At 37.4% G+C, this 19,223-nt stretch overlaps 1 protein-coding gene across 2 annotated transcripts in view; it reads right to left on the bottom strand.

Annotated features, from left to right (window-relative positions):
* RAB3C (RAB3C, member RAS oncogene family) overlaps positions 1 to 19,223 on the bottom strand; it is a 127,203-nt gene that overhangs the window by 66,304 nt on the left and 41,676 nt on the right. For both annotated transcript variants that reach the window (XM_057402683.1, XM_057402685.1), the window contains one exon: positions 10,342 to 10,460. In XM_057402683.1, coding sequence (XP_057258666.1) covers positions 10,342 to 10,460 — 119 coding nt within the window. The remainder of the gene's footprint in view (positions 1 to 10,341; positions 10,461 to 19,223) is intronic.

The raw sequence follows: 19,223 nt of genomic DNA, 5'->3' as shown, positions 1-19,223 counted from the left end.
TCAGAGGGCTGAATTCCAATAAAACTTGCTTTACTCACCCACACACAGCCTGTATCTCACATAGTTATCATCCTTTTAGAGCTGCCAGTGCGTGACACTCTAAACAAACCATGTTGAAATCAAATGCAGAGAAAAGAAGGAATCAAAAGCAGAGGAGCTAACATGAGAAAGGAAGCGGACAGTGGTGAGGAGGCTAATGAGGGAGAGGGAACTCAGTTAAACCTCTTCAGCCTGCCCACAAGGCTGTACACTGCTTTGCTGCTGACCTGCAGCAGTTTTGTTGTAGTCTCAGTTTTGTTTGTTTTTTGAACAAATAACCTCTAGGCTATATAAATGAAACTGCAGCCTTTAGTGCTACTGACATATATCCTGTTCCACAGGATAACTGCAAATCTGAAATACCAAAAGAATATCTAATTCAGTGAATCTCGGTGTCTGAGTTTGGTGCAAGAGCCATGATAACTCCTTTGAAGTTAAGAATGACAGATTTAGAGTACAGAGAAAAGCAAATCTTTCACAACCTGAGCTGAGAGTGGGAACTGTTTAGGGACATTACTGAATCACTGATAAAACTCACGTGTTGGCTGGCAGCAGAGCTTTCATTTAGGAATGGTGACAGTGCAACTTTGTCAACATGCACAATTACAGGGAGATAAAAAGTGTATTAGTTACTGTTCAGACAATAAAAACTATCATTGACACAAGATTTTATGACATCTGTTATCAACAAAAATAAATATTGTGAGCTGATGATAACATGCCAGGTTTTGTTTTATTTGCTACTGGCTGCGTCTCTCTATAAGATAAAGAGACACCCTAGATTAAATGTTGGAATCAGTCTTTCATGCACCTCCTTTAGCATAAGGTTATATTACCATGGTAAGTTTTTTTATCTTTCTAATAAGCTCCACCAGCTTACCACTGACCTCTCAGAGGAATTTTCCACTTTAAGTTTTTGAAAAATAGAAGTGTTATCATAGGAAAAACAGACAAACCTGAAATACCACGACATCTCATTAAGAGTATTTTAGTATAATTAATGGACAGCAGTTCAGCACAGCAGCATTTAGATGTTAATCTGATCATTTGGTTTGCTTCTATCTACCCCAGTACAACTGTCTGTGACCACACCTGAAGAGAAGGATCTGGTGCAGAATGGAAGACACTCCTTTATTTAACAACAGTTCTCTAAATGACTGAATGCGTACACTGCCTCATCAGCTATGCAATGAAACTCTACTATGAAATTTTCAGCCCAACAAAGCAAGTTTATGTTCACAGTGTCACATCTGCACTATTATTATTAATTATTCATGTTCAGTTCAGTTGCTAGCTGGGAGAGAGCAGCCTACAAAATGGGTATGTTCTAGTTCTTGCTGTGTGATCATAAAGAGCAATGGGCTGAAACGCACTAAAGTATAATTCCGCCACATATGCTCCTGAGAATTAAAACTGAAGTATGGAGATAGTTAAGCCAGGCTTCTCCTCTTGCAGATGTAGATGGTAGCCAGCATGATTTGCTATGTTGTAATGTTTCCCAAATAAAAGACTTTTCTCAAATAGAAGACCTATCAGACAGGACTGTCACCTGGAAAAACAGCCTAGGAAAGGAGTGATGAGGGCTTCCTTACTACTGCATGGCTCTAACATGAAGAGAAGGAATGAATCCCCAGAACTGCAGCCCTTATCTGTAGGGTGGAGGCTGTAGAGGAGGTGCAGTCATACTCATGATGTAGTTACCAGTCTGCAGCCAGTGCTAACACAGAGGCTGCAAACCATGAAATCCATGCAGTGGTGCTGGACTAAGTCATGTCTAGCTACGGCCAACAGCAGTTCTAACCAACTACCATGCAAGCTGAAAAGAAAAGGAAGAACAGGCAGTTATTTAAGCCATTTACTAGGCCAGCTAGGTCCAGTGGAAGTCAAGGGTGACTCAGTGTTGCTGGTGAGTTCATGAAGCATACTCCTGCAGTGACTGGGCATGATCTACCTGGGTGAGTGGTTGCTGCCAATAACTTCATGACTGCTGCCTGATCTCAAATTTGAGGGAAAAAAAAGACATGGAGCACTCTGAGACAATTCTGTCCAGGCAGTATTTGCTTTTCATATGAGACTCCCCACTGGCAGTGTTAATACGGTTGGATGCTGCTAAGGACAATTGAATATGACCCTGATACAAGAAAATGGCACATCTATAGTGAAGGAAGTTCAAAAGGGGTGTAGGACTTTCTGCTGAAGTGCTTAGTCCCCATGAAAAAAGCAAGTGTGAACAAGAGCAAATAGGACCAAACCCCACTTATGGATAATTTCTGTTCCACAAGTGTGTTTCTTTCTATGTTTTAAGAACATAGAAACAGGAAAGAATGAAAAATGTCATAAAAACTTAACAGCTCTCTTTCTTGATTAACTGCTACAATACATGAATAATTTTTTAGTACTAAACCTATTTAAAACATTTTATGATGCGGTTTGAAACTTTAAGTCATAGGTTTACAGTTTTCAAGACAAAAACTACTTGGATAAGTATTTGCATGAATTTCCATATATATTATGCATATCTGAATTCAGGTTTAGTAGAAAGAAAAAGAGAAGAATATATCTTCATCAAATCAATGTTGTCCAGGCTATTATGCTATTTAAGGCTAACATCAGACATTTTATCAGGAAGGACTTTAAAAACAGGTGCATGTTCTTTTGTCACTGACAGTTTTCCAGGCCAACCTAAAGCCATGTATTTGGTACAGTCACTGATAAGAGCAGCTAATACATCACTCTCTGGCACATACAAAACTTCAAGCAACAAATAAATAGTTTGGATGACATTGAAAATTTTTTGTGGTCCATCATGAGTGGTCTGCTGAAAATCAAAGAAACCTGTAATTAAAAACATAAACCACTCCATTTGCAACATTTTCCTATCATCACGGATACCATTTTTATTTAGGAAGATTCAGTTGCAGTATATGCTGCTCCTCCAACCTCCAGGGATTTGCCTGACCTTGAGTTTGAAATGCCGGGACACTGTTTTTTGGACATGCTGGAAGACTTTGTAGTGGGTCTGTGAAACTGGAAAGGAAGTAGGTGGTTTGAGCTAGCACGTTTAGCATTTGTGAGTCAAAATTTGATGACGGACTTTTGAGGGAAAAGATAAAATGTCATCTCAGAGAAGTGTTTTCCATATCTCATTTACTGCATAAGGAATTCCGTATCAAACAATGGTTGAAAAATGGCTAAGCAACTTGACCTGTAACACAGTTTTGCTTAAATATTTTAAAACGCATTTTAAATGTTTTAATGTTGCACTAAGAATAACTTGATAAATGTCTTGATACTATTTTAAGTGAGAAAGTATATCCAATTTATCACTGGACTTAGTTCTTATAGGAATTAAAAGTTAAAAAAAAATGGAAAGAATTTTAGTGTCATTCTGTGCATAACAAAAGTCCATTTCCAATAGTGGACATTAAAAGGGAAAACTGTAAATTTTATGAAATTTCAACTTCTAACAATATTTCATATTGTAAAATGTGTTTTTGCTTCCTATACTTAAGTCTATATAAAATACCAGTCCCCTTTCATAGAAGACTAAGACACAAATAAAAAAAAAACCAACAACTGAACTGTGGCAATTTTGAAATATTAATCCTAAAATTTCACCTTTTTATTTTCACAGAGTATAATTTGTGCAATATTGTCATTTCATTCTTTTTTTTTAAACTGGAACAATAACATGAAGCTATCCACCAATGCACAACTTCTGACACCTGATTGGCTGAAAACTATAACTGTGTCAAAGAACAGGGATTTTGCTTAAGTCCATCCATATCAAGCAGAATTAACACATTTAATATCAGCATGTTCCATCAGAATATTTTCTCAGCTGGCTAAAAGCTGCATTGCTGTGTGCAGGTTGCTGTCACCAGCGTGGCAGACTCCCTCAGTTTGTGCATGGATCGCCACTGGACGTGATGCACTTTGTGTCCAGAGAGAGCCAAAAGGGACAGAGCTCCTGAGGACACATACAGGAAATGGCATACATGGTTTGCATCTGTGCTCTGCACGTTAGGTCATATGCTTTGGCAAAGGGTGATGGAGATTAAATTTGCCTAGAAGCATTTTCCAGATTTGTTCTCTGATATACAGCAAATACAGATTTTTCTTAAATGAGAAAATTAAGTTCAGTATTGAGAGGTAAGATAGCCTGTCTGTAGATCAAGCATGTGCTGAGCATAAATATAAGACAGAAATTTTAGAGGTGGAAGCAAGAAGAAGGTAACCTTTAGAACATATGTCCTTTAGAAGTGCATGTCGCAGTGCTGACATTAACTTAACGCACTTAATTTGCCTTCAGGACTTCTTACATTCACTCATTAACATGCTAATGTATTTTCCAATTTTATTTTTTCTCTTAATGACAATTCAAAAAAAAGCCAACAGAGACATGATAGAAAAAAAATTGTAGTGCACTGTAGCCATATCTACTAACTTATCGTTTACTTAAGGTGTTAAAAGGAAAGAGCAAGATAATAGTTTGAAGAAATGGAACCATTTTTTCCACAATATTGGCCAGAATGAAAACTAATACTGGCACATCCAGCTGCCAAATGCCATATTGTAGTGAATGCTTATACTTTGAAAAGCCTTAATGCTGCACGTTATTTGAATTGCTTGTAACATAGTCACTCTTTAAGGTTCTGCTTTAAACAATCTCAAATGATACTTTGAGAAGATTTTAATTCAAGAATTTAATTCAAGAATTAATTTAAGAATTCATTTTAAGAGAATTTAATTCAGCCCTATATATTATAAGAAAAAAAAACAACAACCCAACCATTTCTGGTAATGGTTGAACTCATACACAACAGTTCAGGAGCTACTGTAGTCTTAGATGGCTACTGTTTCATTTCTTTTTTTTTTTTACCCAGACCCAATTCCCAATTAACCATATCCCAAGTGCTACAGATACACATGAAGGATGCTCGATCAGTATCTTATTCTCTGGACTTTAGTTTGAAATTAACATAATTTTCATGCTGCTCCAAGCATATTGGTCAGTACTAAATTCTGCAAATAGTTCCTGTAGAAATGCAGACGTAAACAGTAAATAGATTTCTTAAAATCACTAATTAACTGGTGTGTCCTATGCCACTGTCTCCTTCATAAAACAGACAGTTTATGTACCTTCTGCTAGCTGATTTCTTCTCAAAAGTGATGGCCTTGAGCAGACTCATGATAGGGAACTTTTTAGATGACACCAGTGAAAAAAGATGACAGAGAAGTATCTTCCATGGAAGACCCTCTGAATTTCTTAAGATGTGTAACCATAATCCTTTCCAATGGGGACATTTAGAAATAACTATAATATCATTTTTGATATATATTTTATTTTTTCAAGAGCAATCAAAGTTTTTCCTAGGATACTGTTGCCCCTGCTCCCACAGGCTTCAGTCAAAAATGCAGGAAGAAGTGATTCTGTAGACCTTTACAGGCTTAGAAAATACAGACTGTAACAGTAACTCAAAGCCTCTTTATCTCTTTCAGCCTTTTGTACTCCCCGAGGAAGCATCTCTGAATCTGTACCTTCAGCAATATGGAACTCTCAAAATCTGAGTGTCTGCACAAGGAAGCCCTCCACAGCATTGCCTTCAGCAGTCACCAGACAATGATAAAGATATTGCCAAACACTTGAAGCTGGAACAATGTTTTCAGGTGCAGAGGAGAAACTTCAAGTAAGTGCAAACAATACACAATGTACTCTCTGTCCCTGTCCAGCCTTCAAACTTTGCACAGTTTCAAGTGTAGGGTTCCAACTGAAACATAAAACTTCAGGATTTTAGATCATGGTTTACATTCCTGCTGTTTCTGACCTAGTTAGAGACACTGCATTAGAAATGCCCTGCATGTAAATAAATCTTTGCCTCCAGTCATTTAAAGTCTGGAAAGGTTGTATTTACAAAAACAGGCTGAACTTCAACTCAGAGGTTTTTATTTCCCTGGCACTCTATAGAACTCACCATACTGAGTTGATAGCATTTGCAAAGATGCTGCAAACCTTTCATGCTCTCCTTTCTACTGTACACTGCCATATAGCTAAAACCTCATGAGGACTGAACCACTAAGAGGAAAGGAAGCATAACAACTCCTAGTGGAACGTAATGATGAAAAAGGCTAACAAACATAAATGCTACAGGCAGTAGTAGTATAAAAGAGGAATGAATGAAAACACTTTGACATTAAACTATACCAAACCAAATACACACTTAAATGACCTGGAGTCACTCTCAACACATTTCCTCTTCAGATCTAATAAAAATGAGTTTTTTAAGAAAATCAAATTGCACTAATTATTGAAACTTATGGATACTGTCTGAAGAATTCAGCAAAGTGGGCTCTTTTAGTTATTCTCTATTTCTAATTTAAACCTCAGCCAGGCAGAAAACAATGCCCTAGTGGTTCCCATTTACGGAAAATAAATCTGTTCTCCAAATCTGCATCTTGTTTAGGACGGCATGACAAACATGCACCAAGCTACTGCAAGGTATACACCTTGCACTTGCAGAGTATTAGCTGCATTTCTCAGGTAGAGAGACTCCTGGAAAAGGCAGCTTCAAAATCTGAGCAGAGCTCCACGGGAGATCTGCTGTGTCAAAGCATGTTTGACTTGCTGTTTCTGTTAGCAGCAAGATTTTCAGCACACATGTGCTCTCCCTGAATAAAAACAGAAATTGTTGGTCCTTGTGAACTTCTGAAAATCTGTATCTAGAAATCAGAATGCTGTTCAGTGCTGTGACTACTGCCACTGGCATTTTTGATAGAGGAAATGCATTTAGAGGCTGACCTGAAATTGAAGAGAAATACTCTTCAATTATGTTATCAGAGTTTTTGAACATCTAGACTAACTGCTGACAAAGTCTAAGAATAATACAAAAAATATGCAAATAGTAGAAAATTATTAAGTACCTGTCAATTTTGTAGGTCAGTCTGAAATATCTGTCTAGGCAGGCTCATCTAAACAGCATCTGTTGTAGTACATGTGAAACCACATACGGAACAGAGCTATTCAGAGAGCACAGGTCAATTGATCATACCCTGTAAGGCAGCAGTTCTGAAGTGACCGGACAACTATAGGACATGAGCATTTGCAGTGTATTGTTAGCATCATCCGCCGAATGAGACTGAAGGGAGTGGGTGTACATACAGCAGAACTATCAAAAGTACCAACTCAAGATTTCTCATGCAACGGTTTTTGAATCTCAAAAACCCCTACTTTTGTTGTTACTGTCATTTGCAATCTTTAAAGTTGTTTTATTTTAATTAGGGAAGGTAAGATGTGAATGTTTTCTGAAATGTCTGCAGTACGGTTGAAATTTATCAGACCTTCAAGTCATTTAGCTAAGCTTTTAGATTAAAGCCTTTCTCAGTCTCAGAGTGACAGCCAAATGCCTGGCTACTACACTGTTGCATATATACTGGTGCTAATAGGTTTTGATAAAGTTACAGATAATATTTTTCTTTTTAATATAAAATGTTAATATTAAAATTAGATATAGAATTTCTTATAGCTGAATAGGCTCATGCTGACCTAGCCATTTAGAAATGCGACTATCCATTTGTTGTTATATAAAGGAAGAATACCTGCCAGACCTCAGACTGAAAAAAATGCCTTTCAGTATGAGTACAATCACTTTGAACTAACTGCTTTTAAAGAATCATCCCAGCATACATTTAAACTAAGCTCTTCTATCCAAATCTAAATGGTACTTGTGGATTCATCATCCTGACTGCAGCATGGTTTCTAGATCAAGCCTTGAAGCTGATGTGATTTGAGCATGCATTTGATCCACTGTGCATGTATATGAAATGGCAGCACTGCCATCAGAGGCACATTTATCACAGAGAAAGGAATTTTTTAATACCCAGAGAGGCTTAAAAGCTCCCACTTCCTCCCTCCAGATATTTCACAGTTGCATAGATACATGTGCATAGCCATACTTCCTGTTGTGCAGCATTTGTGATTGTGAGTTTTCTTTAACTTCTTTCATGTTCAGAAGCATGCTGTAGTTTTGTAATTACTATCGAGACTGGCACATAAGCTAATAAAAATCAATTATCAGCTATGAGATTGGAGGAACAAAACAGAGGAAGAGCAGCAGGGCAGCAACTGAGCTTATGAAATTAAGAAAAAAAATTACAAGTAAATGTATGTCTCATCCTGACAAGTGAGGCACTCTGCCTCTCTGTCATCCCTTTCATCATGCAGATGACTACTCTCAGCACATAATAATGCAATACCTCCTGTCCACTGAATTTCTATAGTGGCTGCCAACTGTTTGGATAGCTTCTGGATAAAAAAGGATTAAAAAAACACATTTCACAAACCTTTTTAAGAACTCCATAGCTTTTAAATATTTTCTTCTCTCTTTAATTTTTTTTTTTAATTACTATGAAGCCTAGTTACTCTTTACCAGTGGACAAAGAGTGCCAACCATACCAGATCTAGGGGGCTTGAAAACAAACAAGTGGGAAAATTAATAATAAGTACTCATATTTACATTTGTTATAAAGAAACCTTTGTGTTGGAGGAAGCTAGATAATAAATGGCATGCCATCTGGTTTGCCCAGGGACAGGGCAATGAGATCTGCAGATTACAGCTGCTCCTAGATAGGCATTATTACCCAGTAAACCCAGTGCTTGAACAGAATTGGCCCATGAAGAAAGAACAGCAGAGGCAAACCAAGAAAGTGCTTCAGTTGGCAGGCCGAGGAAGTAGTGATGCTGGCAGCTACAACTGCAGGTTCAGCTGGGAGGCTGGGTGCACTACTTGATTTCCCTGGCTTTGCTAAACCTTAATGGCAGCATCTTTGAATAATACTTTCAGCTATCTCCTGTTAGGAAGAGGATTCTGTCTTATTTCTTGAACAGAGCAGTGTTTATGGCTGTGTACTGTGTGTACTGTGTACTGCTGTGAACTACAAATGTGTAACAGCGAGCGCTCAGCATGATGCCTCCAGCATGCACAAAATGTGTAGAACATCCCTTTGGCATAACAAGTCACAGTGAGAAAACATGTTTTCCTCAATTGAGTGTCAAGCAGAGACTCCTCTCAGATACATTTAATTGTCCAAAAGCTAGCTGTTTGGTCTGTCCTAGTCATGCAAGCTTATTGGTTCTCTAGTAAATGGAAAGATGTTCACAAGAGCAATTTGGTACAGTCATACAGCCAAAGATCCCATTTCTTGTAGAGCAGAATTAAGCTAAGGTTCTCAGTTCTCATTTTCAGAGTGTTGAATGACCAGGCTCACCAAAAAACCCTCCAGATGTAGAGAGAGAAGGTGCTCCATGGATTCAGTAATGCTTTCTACCACAATAATAAGTAGGAGAGCATGAACAGAGAAAGTTTTTTCTTGGAGAGCCTGAGGCTAGGCAACAGTTCCTATTGGAAACCAGTATTGCAGCATCACTGCCTTTAAGTGTGAAACACATTTCTGCCATTTCCATCCCAAAAGAAGTACACAGTAGTGCATATCTTAAAATAAATGAATAAATAAAAGCCAAAGAAGCATACTGAACAAATCACACAAACTCTGAACCAAATCCTCTGTCAAACACAGTTCTCCCATGGGAACATTATGCAAGACAGCATGTGGAGCACACATGACAAATGCTATTTGTATCACTCAGAGCACTGCTAGGAGGCTCTTAGATATTAAAATAACTTGCAAAGGGAGTTAACTCTAGCTTTCCTTTTGGGTTAGCTTTACTTAAAAAAGCCTTAGATTGTTTGGATCCTGACTGACCCACGTCTGATTGAAATGACACACTTTTATGGAGACATCTTGAAATCCACATAATAAAAGGTAATAAAAGTATCATCCATTTTAGGTTCTGTTATTCTAAGGAAGCTTGCTCATCATTTTTATGCTTGAGGCACAAGACTGGCAACATAATGTATAACCAGCTACAGTTAAAAACTACATAAAGAAAAATTAAATTAAAAGACAACCCCACAAATGGTTTCTCATTTTTTCCCACAAAATATGGAAACACTTTTTGTGTCTTAGCAGTTATTCTCCACACTAGCATGTTGCTGGTTTTAGAAGTATGAATAACGCACATTAGCCAGCATCACAGAAAACACAATGGTTACAATTAACTATATGCAACACATTTTAGAGTATTCATTGTCTGTCCATAAAAAATCCCAGTGTATATTTGAGTATAGGAATACCTGGGCACTGCATTTGGAGGTAATTTTTCCAAAACAACTTGCACTGTCACAGCAGGTGAGTGATATCAAATATGCTCTATGCCACTTACTATGAATTCCAAGTTTTACTTACCAATCCTGAACAGCGTTGAAAGATTCTTCGTTCGTGATGTCATACATTAAAATGAAGCCCATTGCACCCCGGTAGTAAGCTGTGGTAATTGTTCTGTACCTCTCTTGACCAGCTGTGTCCTGAAATAACAAACAGAATTTTTATGTGTTGCAAATAATTGACAAATCCTTATTCATTATTTTTAACAGAAAGAACACTCTGACAACAATATGGTATAACTCTGCAATTCTACTCATAAAACTAATTAAGAGGAAGAAAACTGGGAATAACAGGAAAAAGGAGAATTCTGCACTGGATCATAATAGGAGGGACATATCCCTTCTGTCATGAGGTGAGAGCAGAGAGAAACTGAAAGGCATGATCCTTCTTGTCAGTTAGAACCCCCAAGTTCTTCCTTCTAAGGGATGCTCTCTATCCAGTCTTGAAAAATGTATTCTTGATTACAGCTGCTACTACTTAAACTTACTGTAGTTTCAGTAATTCAAGATGTAAAACTAGCAGAAGTTAGACAACATGTCTCACAGAAGGTTAGGTTATGTCTCTCTGGATAGGACAGACTACCCTTAAATTTTTGTTTTTATACTCTGAGCTGGCTAAGCCTATATGAACTGTAGTCTGGAGGCCAGATAGCTGCTCCCAGATTTTCCGGTGGTATTACTCAATATTAAGGTACTAAAACTCTTTCACTAAGACTGTATATTCCAATACTCAGATAAGTTCATTCTCAATAGGTCTGCTAGCAAGATAAAGGTATCATTGAAACGTTGAATAAAATAATTTCTTAGCAGAAGAAATATCATATAAAACCATTTCTTTGTATTTCTTTAAGGGAATAAGGTTTACTGCCACGTTTTGCTGCCTTATTTGATATTAGAGAAAAAAGCTGGGAGGGACAGAAGGAAAATATGGCTTGTAGCAAGCATGCAGTCTTTCTGTACAGAAAAGATATGATTTTCAAATAAATTTTGGCAGTATCTATCTGCTTTTTTTTCAGAGACATATATGGTTTGAAATGCAACGGTATGACAAGCAGGAGCCCACTGCTACTGAAGAAAATCTTATTTTGCTGCAGGTGATTTCCACTGAAACTTGTCTGCAGATAAGAGTGAACAGCCCTAGCAATAAAGACATAAGTCAGGGATGCTTCCTATACAAGACAGCAATTATTTCCTGTACATAGTTAAAGGTAGCTAGTGCAGGCTTACGCAGTCCTGACTACAGAGAATACAACATGAGTGTAAAAGAAGATAAATCCAGACAAAAAAGAAAATTTTGTAAAGTGGTATTTCAGTACATGGCATAGATGGATGACCACGAATAAAGTGGAGTTTATTAGTTTCAAGCATTGATAATTACATTCCTGTTGGTATTATTTTCCATTCACTTGCTATAGGAATGCAACTAAAAATTCTAATTGGTCTAATGTACAAATTATGTAGGGAAGTGTTTATGATCATGTAAGAAATGAACCCAAATATCAGTAATCAAAGCAATTGTGTTCCATATATTCATAAACATCTCCTTTGTATTCTGATTAGAATATATTCATAAATGTCCTCAAGTCAGCTCCTTTTCTCTGACCATTAGTGGTCTCAAAACACCATTTGTCAGGAGAAATTGAATATTAGTCTCAGTTAAAACAAAACAAAAAGGGTTTAGCAGCTGCAAGAAATATTTTCAAATATTATATTCACTTTCATAAATTCTGTTGTCAATAAAATTCCCACAATTCCATCAGCTTCTGGTTAGGTGATCCTATCTTAGTGACTCTTTTTTTAATAGGCACTAGATTTCAGATATCAAATCACAGAGTTATAAGGTTCAGTGGACATAGTACTTTAGAAATTATCCAGTTTCTGAGCATTGCATACAGCATGCTGGTTAACAGCCCATGGTCCCGAGAATTTGGAATACTCAGACTTGTACACTTGGTGTGCTCTGATGTCTCTAGGACATTTTCATTTTGTTTGTTTGTTTATATTAATTATCCCACCCATAACTGAGATTAGATATTTGCAAACATTTTTATGCTCCACATCCTGATATGTATAATTTCATATTACAAAAATTAACCACTTTTTTTCCAGAAATTCAATACCTAAAAGGACTGCTAAACCTTTCCCACCAGTAAAGATCTTGCATAGGGCATTACGTATATATATATGCACTGAAATAAGAATGACAGAGACGTAGATTGAGAGCAAAATAACTCTTTCTGTGTCAGGGTGAAGACAGAGATCTGGTATGTATCTGGATGACTCTCCTCATCTATCTATCTATCTAGTTATCATGTATATATATGCTTATGTATATAAATAGCTATAAATGTATAAAATATAAAATGTATAAATGTATAAAAACTATGAGATAGATAAGTCTAGATTACTTTGGCTCTTCATTTGAGTTTGTTATGAATTTGACAGTACAATGAACTTTAAAGCCAGGATACATTAGTCATTTTTATAATAACCACATGAACCAGGTTTGGTCCCGTGCTTCTCCCTTGAAGCAACCCTTAAATAATCTCATGGGAAATCTCCTACAGATTCTCATTATTGCTGTGTAACTGCCATGTTATTGAAGGCATTTGTGTATGGGGAATGCACCAGCTGCTGACAACAATGCTCCCAGAGGAACGGAGAGATACAATGTCACAGCCATCTGTGCAAGTGGAAACACTCAGGAATAATAACCTAGGAGGCTCAAGAAGAATTTGTACTCCACATGAAGTTAAGAGTTTATGGGGCTTGAAAAGTCTCAAAATACAAAACAGAGAAACCAAGGTTCCGATAGTAATCTTGAAAACAATATTTAAGCTTGCGAAGTACACTTAGCTGAGCTAACTCAGCAGAAGTAAATCCCCCTTACAGTCAACTCCTGCTAGATTTCACCCAGTATCTGTCACACCAGCTTAGCCTATACCAGTAATTTTGAGAAATATGGTAAATCAGGCCTTTAAATTCATTTGCTGAGTGTGTGCTCTCCCTCCCACCCTTGACTTGCACAGCACCACTGACAAGAACAATATTTTATGTAAATAACTTCCAAGTGGAGTTACTCATTACTGATGCAGACAGTTTTGAAGGTGAAAGAAAACAGCTTTTGGCAGCAAGAACTTCTAATGAGCTTGTTATGAAGGAATTCAGTCTGTAAAACGCAAAATTATTTTGTAGCATGCTTGAGTGACTCTGTGCCTCCACATTTCTATCCTGTATGCTAAACATACAAATATCCTTCTAGATGCACTACTTCTCCCCCGCCCCGTTACAAGTTTTACTCATACCACAACACAGCTTGTGTTATGTCCCAAAAACCTGACAGCAATAGAAGAGGATACCTTGGATGGTGTTTATATATCTGTTTTACATCCACAATATTTGAAGACAAAGCAAACAGAAAGATAAAATTAGAAATGTGAATTGGGTGAGTTCTCACTTTGTGGGTCAAAATTCTCTGTTAAGGTAAATGAAACTCGAACAACAATCAACTGCTGCTCCTTTATGAGCTCCCTGTTTCTTTCCTTCTCTTGCTGCTTAAAGGCTATTTACATAATCCATCAAAGAGACTGCATTTCTCTAATTTCTCCTATTTCTCTTCGAGGCAGTTAAGTGAATGAAAATCTAAACTCTCTTTTGGGGCAGCACAAAAGACAGCTCCCTTCTTTTCATCAGGGATCTCCGGGGTCTCACAGGGAAAAAGGCTAAAAGTATGAAAAGCAAACAAACCAGTAAGACAGCTGCTCTGAGAGGGGCAAGGGACAACCTCTGCAACAACCCTCCTGAGATGGGGAGCAGACAGGCGTAAACCCACCTGAAGCCTGCTGCTAACCACCCAGGAAGAGCAGCCATGGGTTTATAGCAGAAGCAACTGGTCAGGGGAGGACACGGAGGAAGAGGAGCTGACTATCCCAGGAGCACCATTTCTCAACAAATAGCACTTCCAACAGAAAATGCTAGGCATGTAGGAACACAGAGATATGAACATTTACAACTAGGAATGGAAAACACAGTTCAAAGCAGTTTCTAGAGCTAACGTATGCACACACAATGTAACACTGCATATTGCCTACTCCATCTTTGCTTATATATCTATCTCCCATCAGTAGCTCTTTCCAGACTTTTCATGGCTTTGGTTTCCTGAAATTCCATCTTGTATATACATACGTGTGTGTGTGTGTGTGTGTGTATAGATGCATATATATATATACACACATATACATATGCGTATATATATATACACACATATACATATGCGTATATATATATATATATATACACATACACATGGGTCTGCATTTGAGCATGTGTGCGTGTTTGTAGAAATATATGTATCTATTTCAAAAAAACATTTGGAGTATGAAAAGCCAGCTACTCAGCCTGCCATTACACAGCTGCTAGACCTATATGCTAGGCCTTAGAACTCTGATCAAAATCACAGCTGACAGTTCATTCACTGTGCGGAAGGGATATGGGAGCATGACAGAGCCACCTGGAAATAGCTGGTGCCAGGGCCGTGGGGAGACGCATTACTCTAAATGTGGCTACTAGAAAGAGGCCTGGGAGGGCTGCCCAGGCAGCAGAAGATGGGGCAGAGCTTGCACTAAATTTTGTCTCCCAAGTTGGGTTGTAAAACTACTTTACTGTCAGATTTGCTTTACCTCGCTCCATCCATGCAACTGGTGACTGTGCCTGAAGTTAATTTTCTTTTAAATTTACTGGTTTTCTCTTTTCCTGTTCTTTCTTCTCTCCTTTTTTTTTAAGACTTGCATAAAGTGTTCCTTCTCTGCAGTTTAGGAAAGCCATGGTATCCCTGCCTCCTTTCTCCAGCACAGCTTGATGCCAGCTGCTCTCAACTCCTGACACAGGAGTACATGCTTCCCTCCTTTCCCACCATCAGCTGCAGCTTCCTCTGGGTCCTGTCTTCGCTCAGATCATGCCCTGTCCTGCTTTGCTGCAGGTGAGGATCAATTCTTATTCTCCTTCTTCCCCATCTTTGGACATACTGTGTAATGCAGCTGTTACATCATTTGTTTTAAAGCTCCTGCTCCCAGAGTCCTGTGATTCTGTAAGAACAGCCACTTTTAAACTTTTTTAAAAAATCTTTGTAGTCAGAGACAAAAATATGTCCCAGTCCATGATGAAAAAAAAACAAAAAGCATTTAGTATGGTCTGAAATTACTGTATTAAGAATAAAACTTTTACTAAAACCAAAATAATTTTAGAATGCTGATATCTGGCACTGGATTCTGGCAAAGCCTGAGAGAATCAGAGCAATCTGCTTTTGAGTCAAAAGGACACAAAGGAATGTTAACTCTATAACAATAACCTTAGAAATCTGAAACTCAAATACACTATGGATACTCTTCAGACTTGCCAGAAAGTCTTGTTAAGCTCCACAAGTGGACTTGGTAATGTAGATGCTAAACAATCTGTGGTCATCATGCATACAGTGAGATGAGGATAGGTTGCAAGAGTCAATCCTAATGCTGTGAGACTTATGCCTATTAGGAAAATAAGAAGCAGAGCTGTTTCATCCATAGATGAAGCAGGCACTTTACAGTCCTTCAGTCTTTTTCTCAGTTGGCTTTGGTGACTGCTAGAAGTACTTCCAACTTACCAGTGTTCCAAACTGGCTCTTCTAGACTTAAAGCACTTGGTATCTTTGATAAATGTGGGGTGTTTTCTGGTTGGTTGGTTGGTTGGTTGGCTGGTTAGTTGGTTGGTTTGTTTTTTTGTATGTTTGTATGTTGGGTTGTTTTGTTTTTATTTTTGGTGGGGAATTTTTACAGCTGTACTAAGCTTCTACATCTTTGTCTGATCTTCCATCAGTTTTTAAAGGCATTTGCCTTTCTTTTAGCAGGCATAGACAAAAACACTGGGCTTTATCTTCAGAGTCAAGCTGACTATTACTACAAAAACAGAGAACAACATCAAGGTATGTTGGAGTGCCCTTCCTCTTCCCATTTCTGTACTCTGATTATATGCTTATAAATATTTTGGATTAACTACTTCTCTCTAGAACTTGTTATGCATAAAAAAAGAAGAATAAGCTTTCAGTTTTCTCTCTCCCTTGTCATTCTGTCCTATTCTGCATCTTGAAGATGGCTTTCTCTATTGATATTCATTACTCATGTTTAATTAACCTTCCCTGATTATTCAGGATGAGGTGGGCTCATTGGATAGAGAAAAGTTTGACCAGCCATTTTGAAAACAGCTTTATGTTAGTGGCTCATTGCACTGAAGAAATTTGCATAATAATATCATCAAGATACAATATTATGCAAATCCTTGTCTGCTGATTAGCTGACAAGTACCTCTTAGCTATTGAGAACTATGAACATAATTCTTTCCTCGTGACAACACGGAGCTTAGCACATTTTTGTTCTGGGCTTTTTTTTTGAAGCATAGTTTTGTAACTCTCCAGCTCTAAGAGAAAAATGAATTAGTGGTACAAAGTAGCTTTTAGAGCCATAAACCAATCATTCTTGCCAGAAACTCTCTCTCTCCGACTCTGCTTTCTCTTGTGATAAACCTCTGTATTTAAATCCACAGTGAAGTTTCTCTTATGGGTACATTCCTTTTAAATATTAATAAGCTCCCAAAGCTTCCACGAGTAAAAAATGCAGGATATTAAGTTTACAAAACACTTTTAAAGGCTCATTAGAACTACTATTATCCTTTCTACATAAAAATGTTTTCAAATCTCAGTTACCTATAAAAAAGAAAAGAGGCACTCTGTAAGACAAAACAAGCCACATTTCTTTTAAGCAAGAAACTATAAATGCAATATTTCTAGAAGAGTTCAGCCATCGCTGAAGTCCAGTTCCATTCAGAACTTCCATGAGGGCTCCTAATGGGCATAGCTCAGTGTTTTAGAAAACCTGCAGAATAAAAGTGCTGGACTACAGTGTGGTCTGTGCTAAGGGATTCCTCCCGCCTTGGGGAACATAATGCTACTTTAGAGCTGTCTGGAAGATTCTCTGTAGGAAGATCTGCAGGTAACCTGTTTCTCTGACTGTACCAGGCGCTGTCTTCTGGGGCAGACATAAAACATACTTTAAGAAATTCTGGTAGCTCTTTGCATATCATACCTTAGGCAGGTATTTTAAGATTCTAAGACTTAGCTGAAAAAGCACCTGGTGGTTTCTGGAGAACTTTGCCAGTGCTGTACTGAGGCATAGAATACCCCTATCTTTTCCCCTGTAGCAGTCCAGCCCCTTCATGCTTTTCAGGGAGCTGTTCCCTCCAAACACAGAACTGTTGAGAGCTGTGTTTGCAGGAGTCTCTGTCAAACTCTGCTTTCTTCCTCTGTGTTCTCTTGCTTGTGAATAAATACCTCTGCATCATGGCTGCATATAGAAAGCTTATGGCTAGAACACTTTTCTAATGTCTTGCTATTTGATGAGAGATTTGTAAGTTAAGAAAACACAGTTTATTCTCACAAGAAAGTATTTATTTACTCTGAAAATGGCTCAACAGCTGACACAGCTTAACCCACATCGACTAATCATGAGCTTTATGTTGTTCTAATTTGAAACTGTAAATTATTAAAGAAAGAGTTATAGATAAAAATTAAATATGTCAGGTGTGATTAATCTATGAATTTTACATTATTTTAAGTACAGTGCCCTTACCCTTGAATTCTCTTCTTTGGCAGTTCTGACATGAAATGTCTTGGTTAAATTAAATTTCAGCTAAATTGCTGTTCCATTTGTTCCCCAGTCTCTCCATGTGCTATGAGCTATGTGTTTAGCATACGTATAATCATGTTTAGTGATTCTGATTACCTGTAGTTTTAAACTCAAACTTTTGAGAAAAATACAGTCTTACTAGAAAGCATAATTGCCATATCTATTAGAATAGAACAGAATATTTCAGTTGGAAAGGACACAGAATGATCATCTAGTCCAAGTGCCTAAACACTTCAGGGCTGACCAAAAGCTACAGATCGTTATTAATGGCATTGTTCAAATACTTCTTAAACACTGACAGACTTGAGGCACCCAGTAACATTAAATTTTCAAGCAGAATACAGTTAGAGAAAAAAGTCATCTTGCTTACGTAGCTGTAATAGCTGTAATTATATCTGTGCTTATTTTTTCTTTCGAGTAACAAAATATATGTTTAAAGACATAAAACCTAGACCATATAATTAGTAAACTAATTAATCTTTTAGGAAGATCCAAAATTATTTATCCTGATCAAATAAAGTGGAGAAATTCTATCAGTCCTGAAACTGCAATGTCATCAGAAGGTCAAATCAAAGACCAAAGTAAAATGGAATGAAAAGATTTTTAACCTGTTAAAGTAGAAGGCCTGAATGAAATTTGCCTTTCTTCCCAAAAACATTCTGTAATTCTTATATGTATTATCAGACAGAATGATTACCATAGGTTATTTGATAAATTTTGAATGGAATTATTTCAATAAAATAAAACATGCTGTTATAAATACTTACTTGAGGTAGGATTTAGATCACATATGATGTACTATAATTACTGTAATTCTTCAGCTGTGATTTTCGAACTAAAGGTATTTTTCCAGTAATCAGAGTTATTCTGTCTTAATGCATCATAAAGGAATAGGAAATTACAGTCTAATGGAAGCAGAAGAATGACCAGCTGTGAAATCTGCAGCAAGTATAATTATAATCAGAGCTACATTAAGGCACCAGCTACGACAAAACCAGACACTGGGCTTATACACGGTAGAGGAAGAGCCTAAAACCAAATTGAGTGTAAATAATTTTCAAAGGTCTTTCCTGCTAACAGTGATGCACTGACTACTGAAGCAGTAAATGTTTGATGACAACAATTCTTCTTCAATTTATACACTGTGCTATTTTTTCTCTAATTAAAAAATTCAGTAAAAATAAGATGCAGC

The sequence above is a fragment of the Pezoporus wallicus genome, unplaced genomic scaffold, assembly GCF_028554395.1.
Source record: "Pezoporus wallicus isolate ANWC-B61680 ecotype Strahan unplaced genomic scaffold, APGP_CSIRO_Pwel_v1 contig_2870, whole genome shotgun sequence".
Taxonomy (NCBI): domain Eukaryota; kingdom Metazoa; phylum Chordata; class Aves; order Psittaciformes; family Psittacidae; genus Pezoporus; species Pezoporus wallicus.
This window is presented reverse-complemented; position numbering and strand designations above follow the sequence as displayed.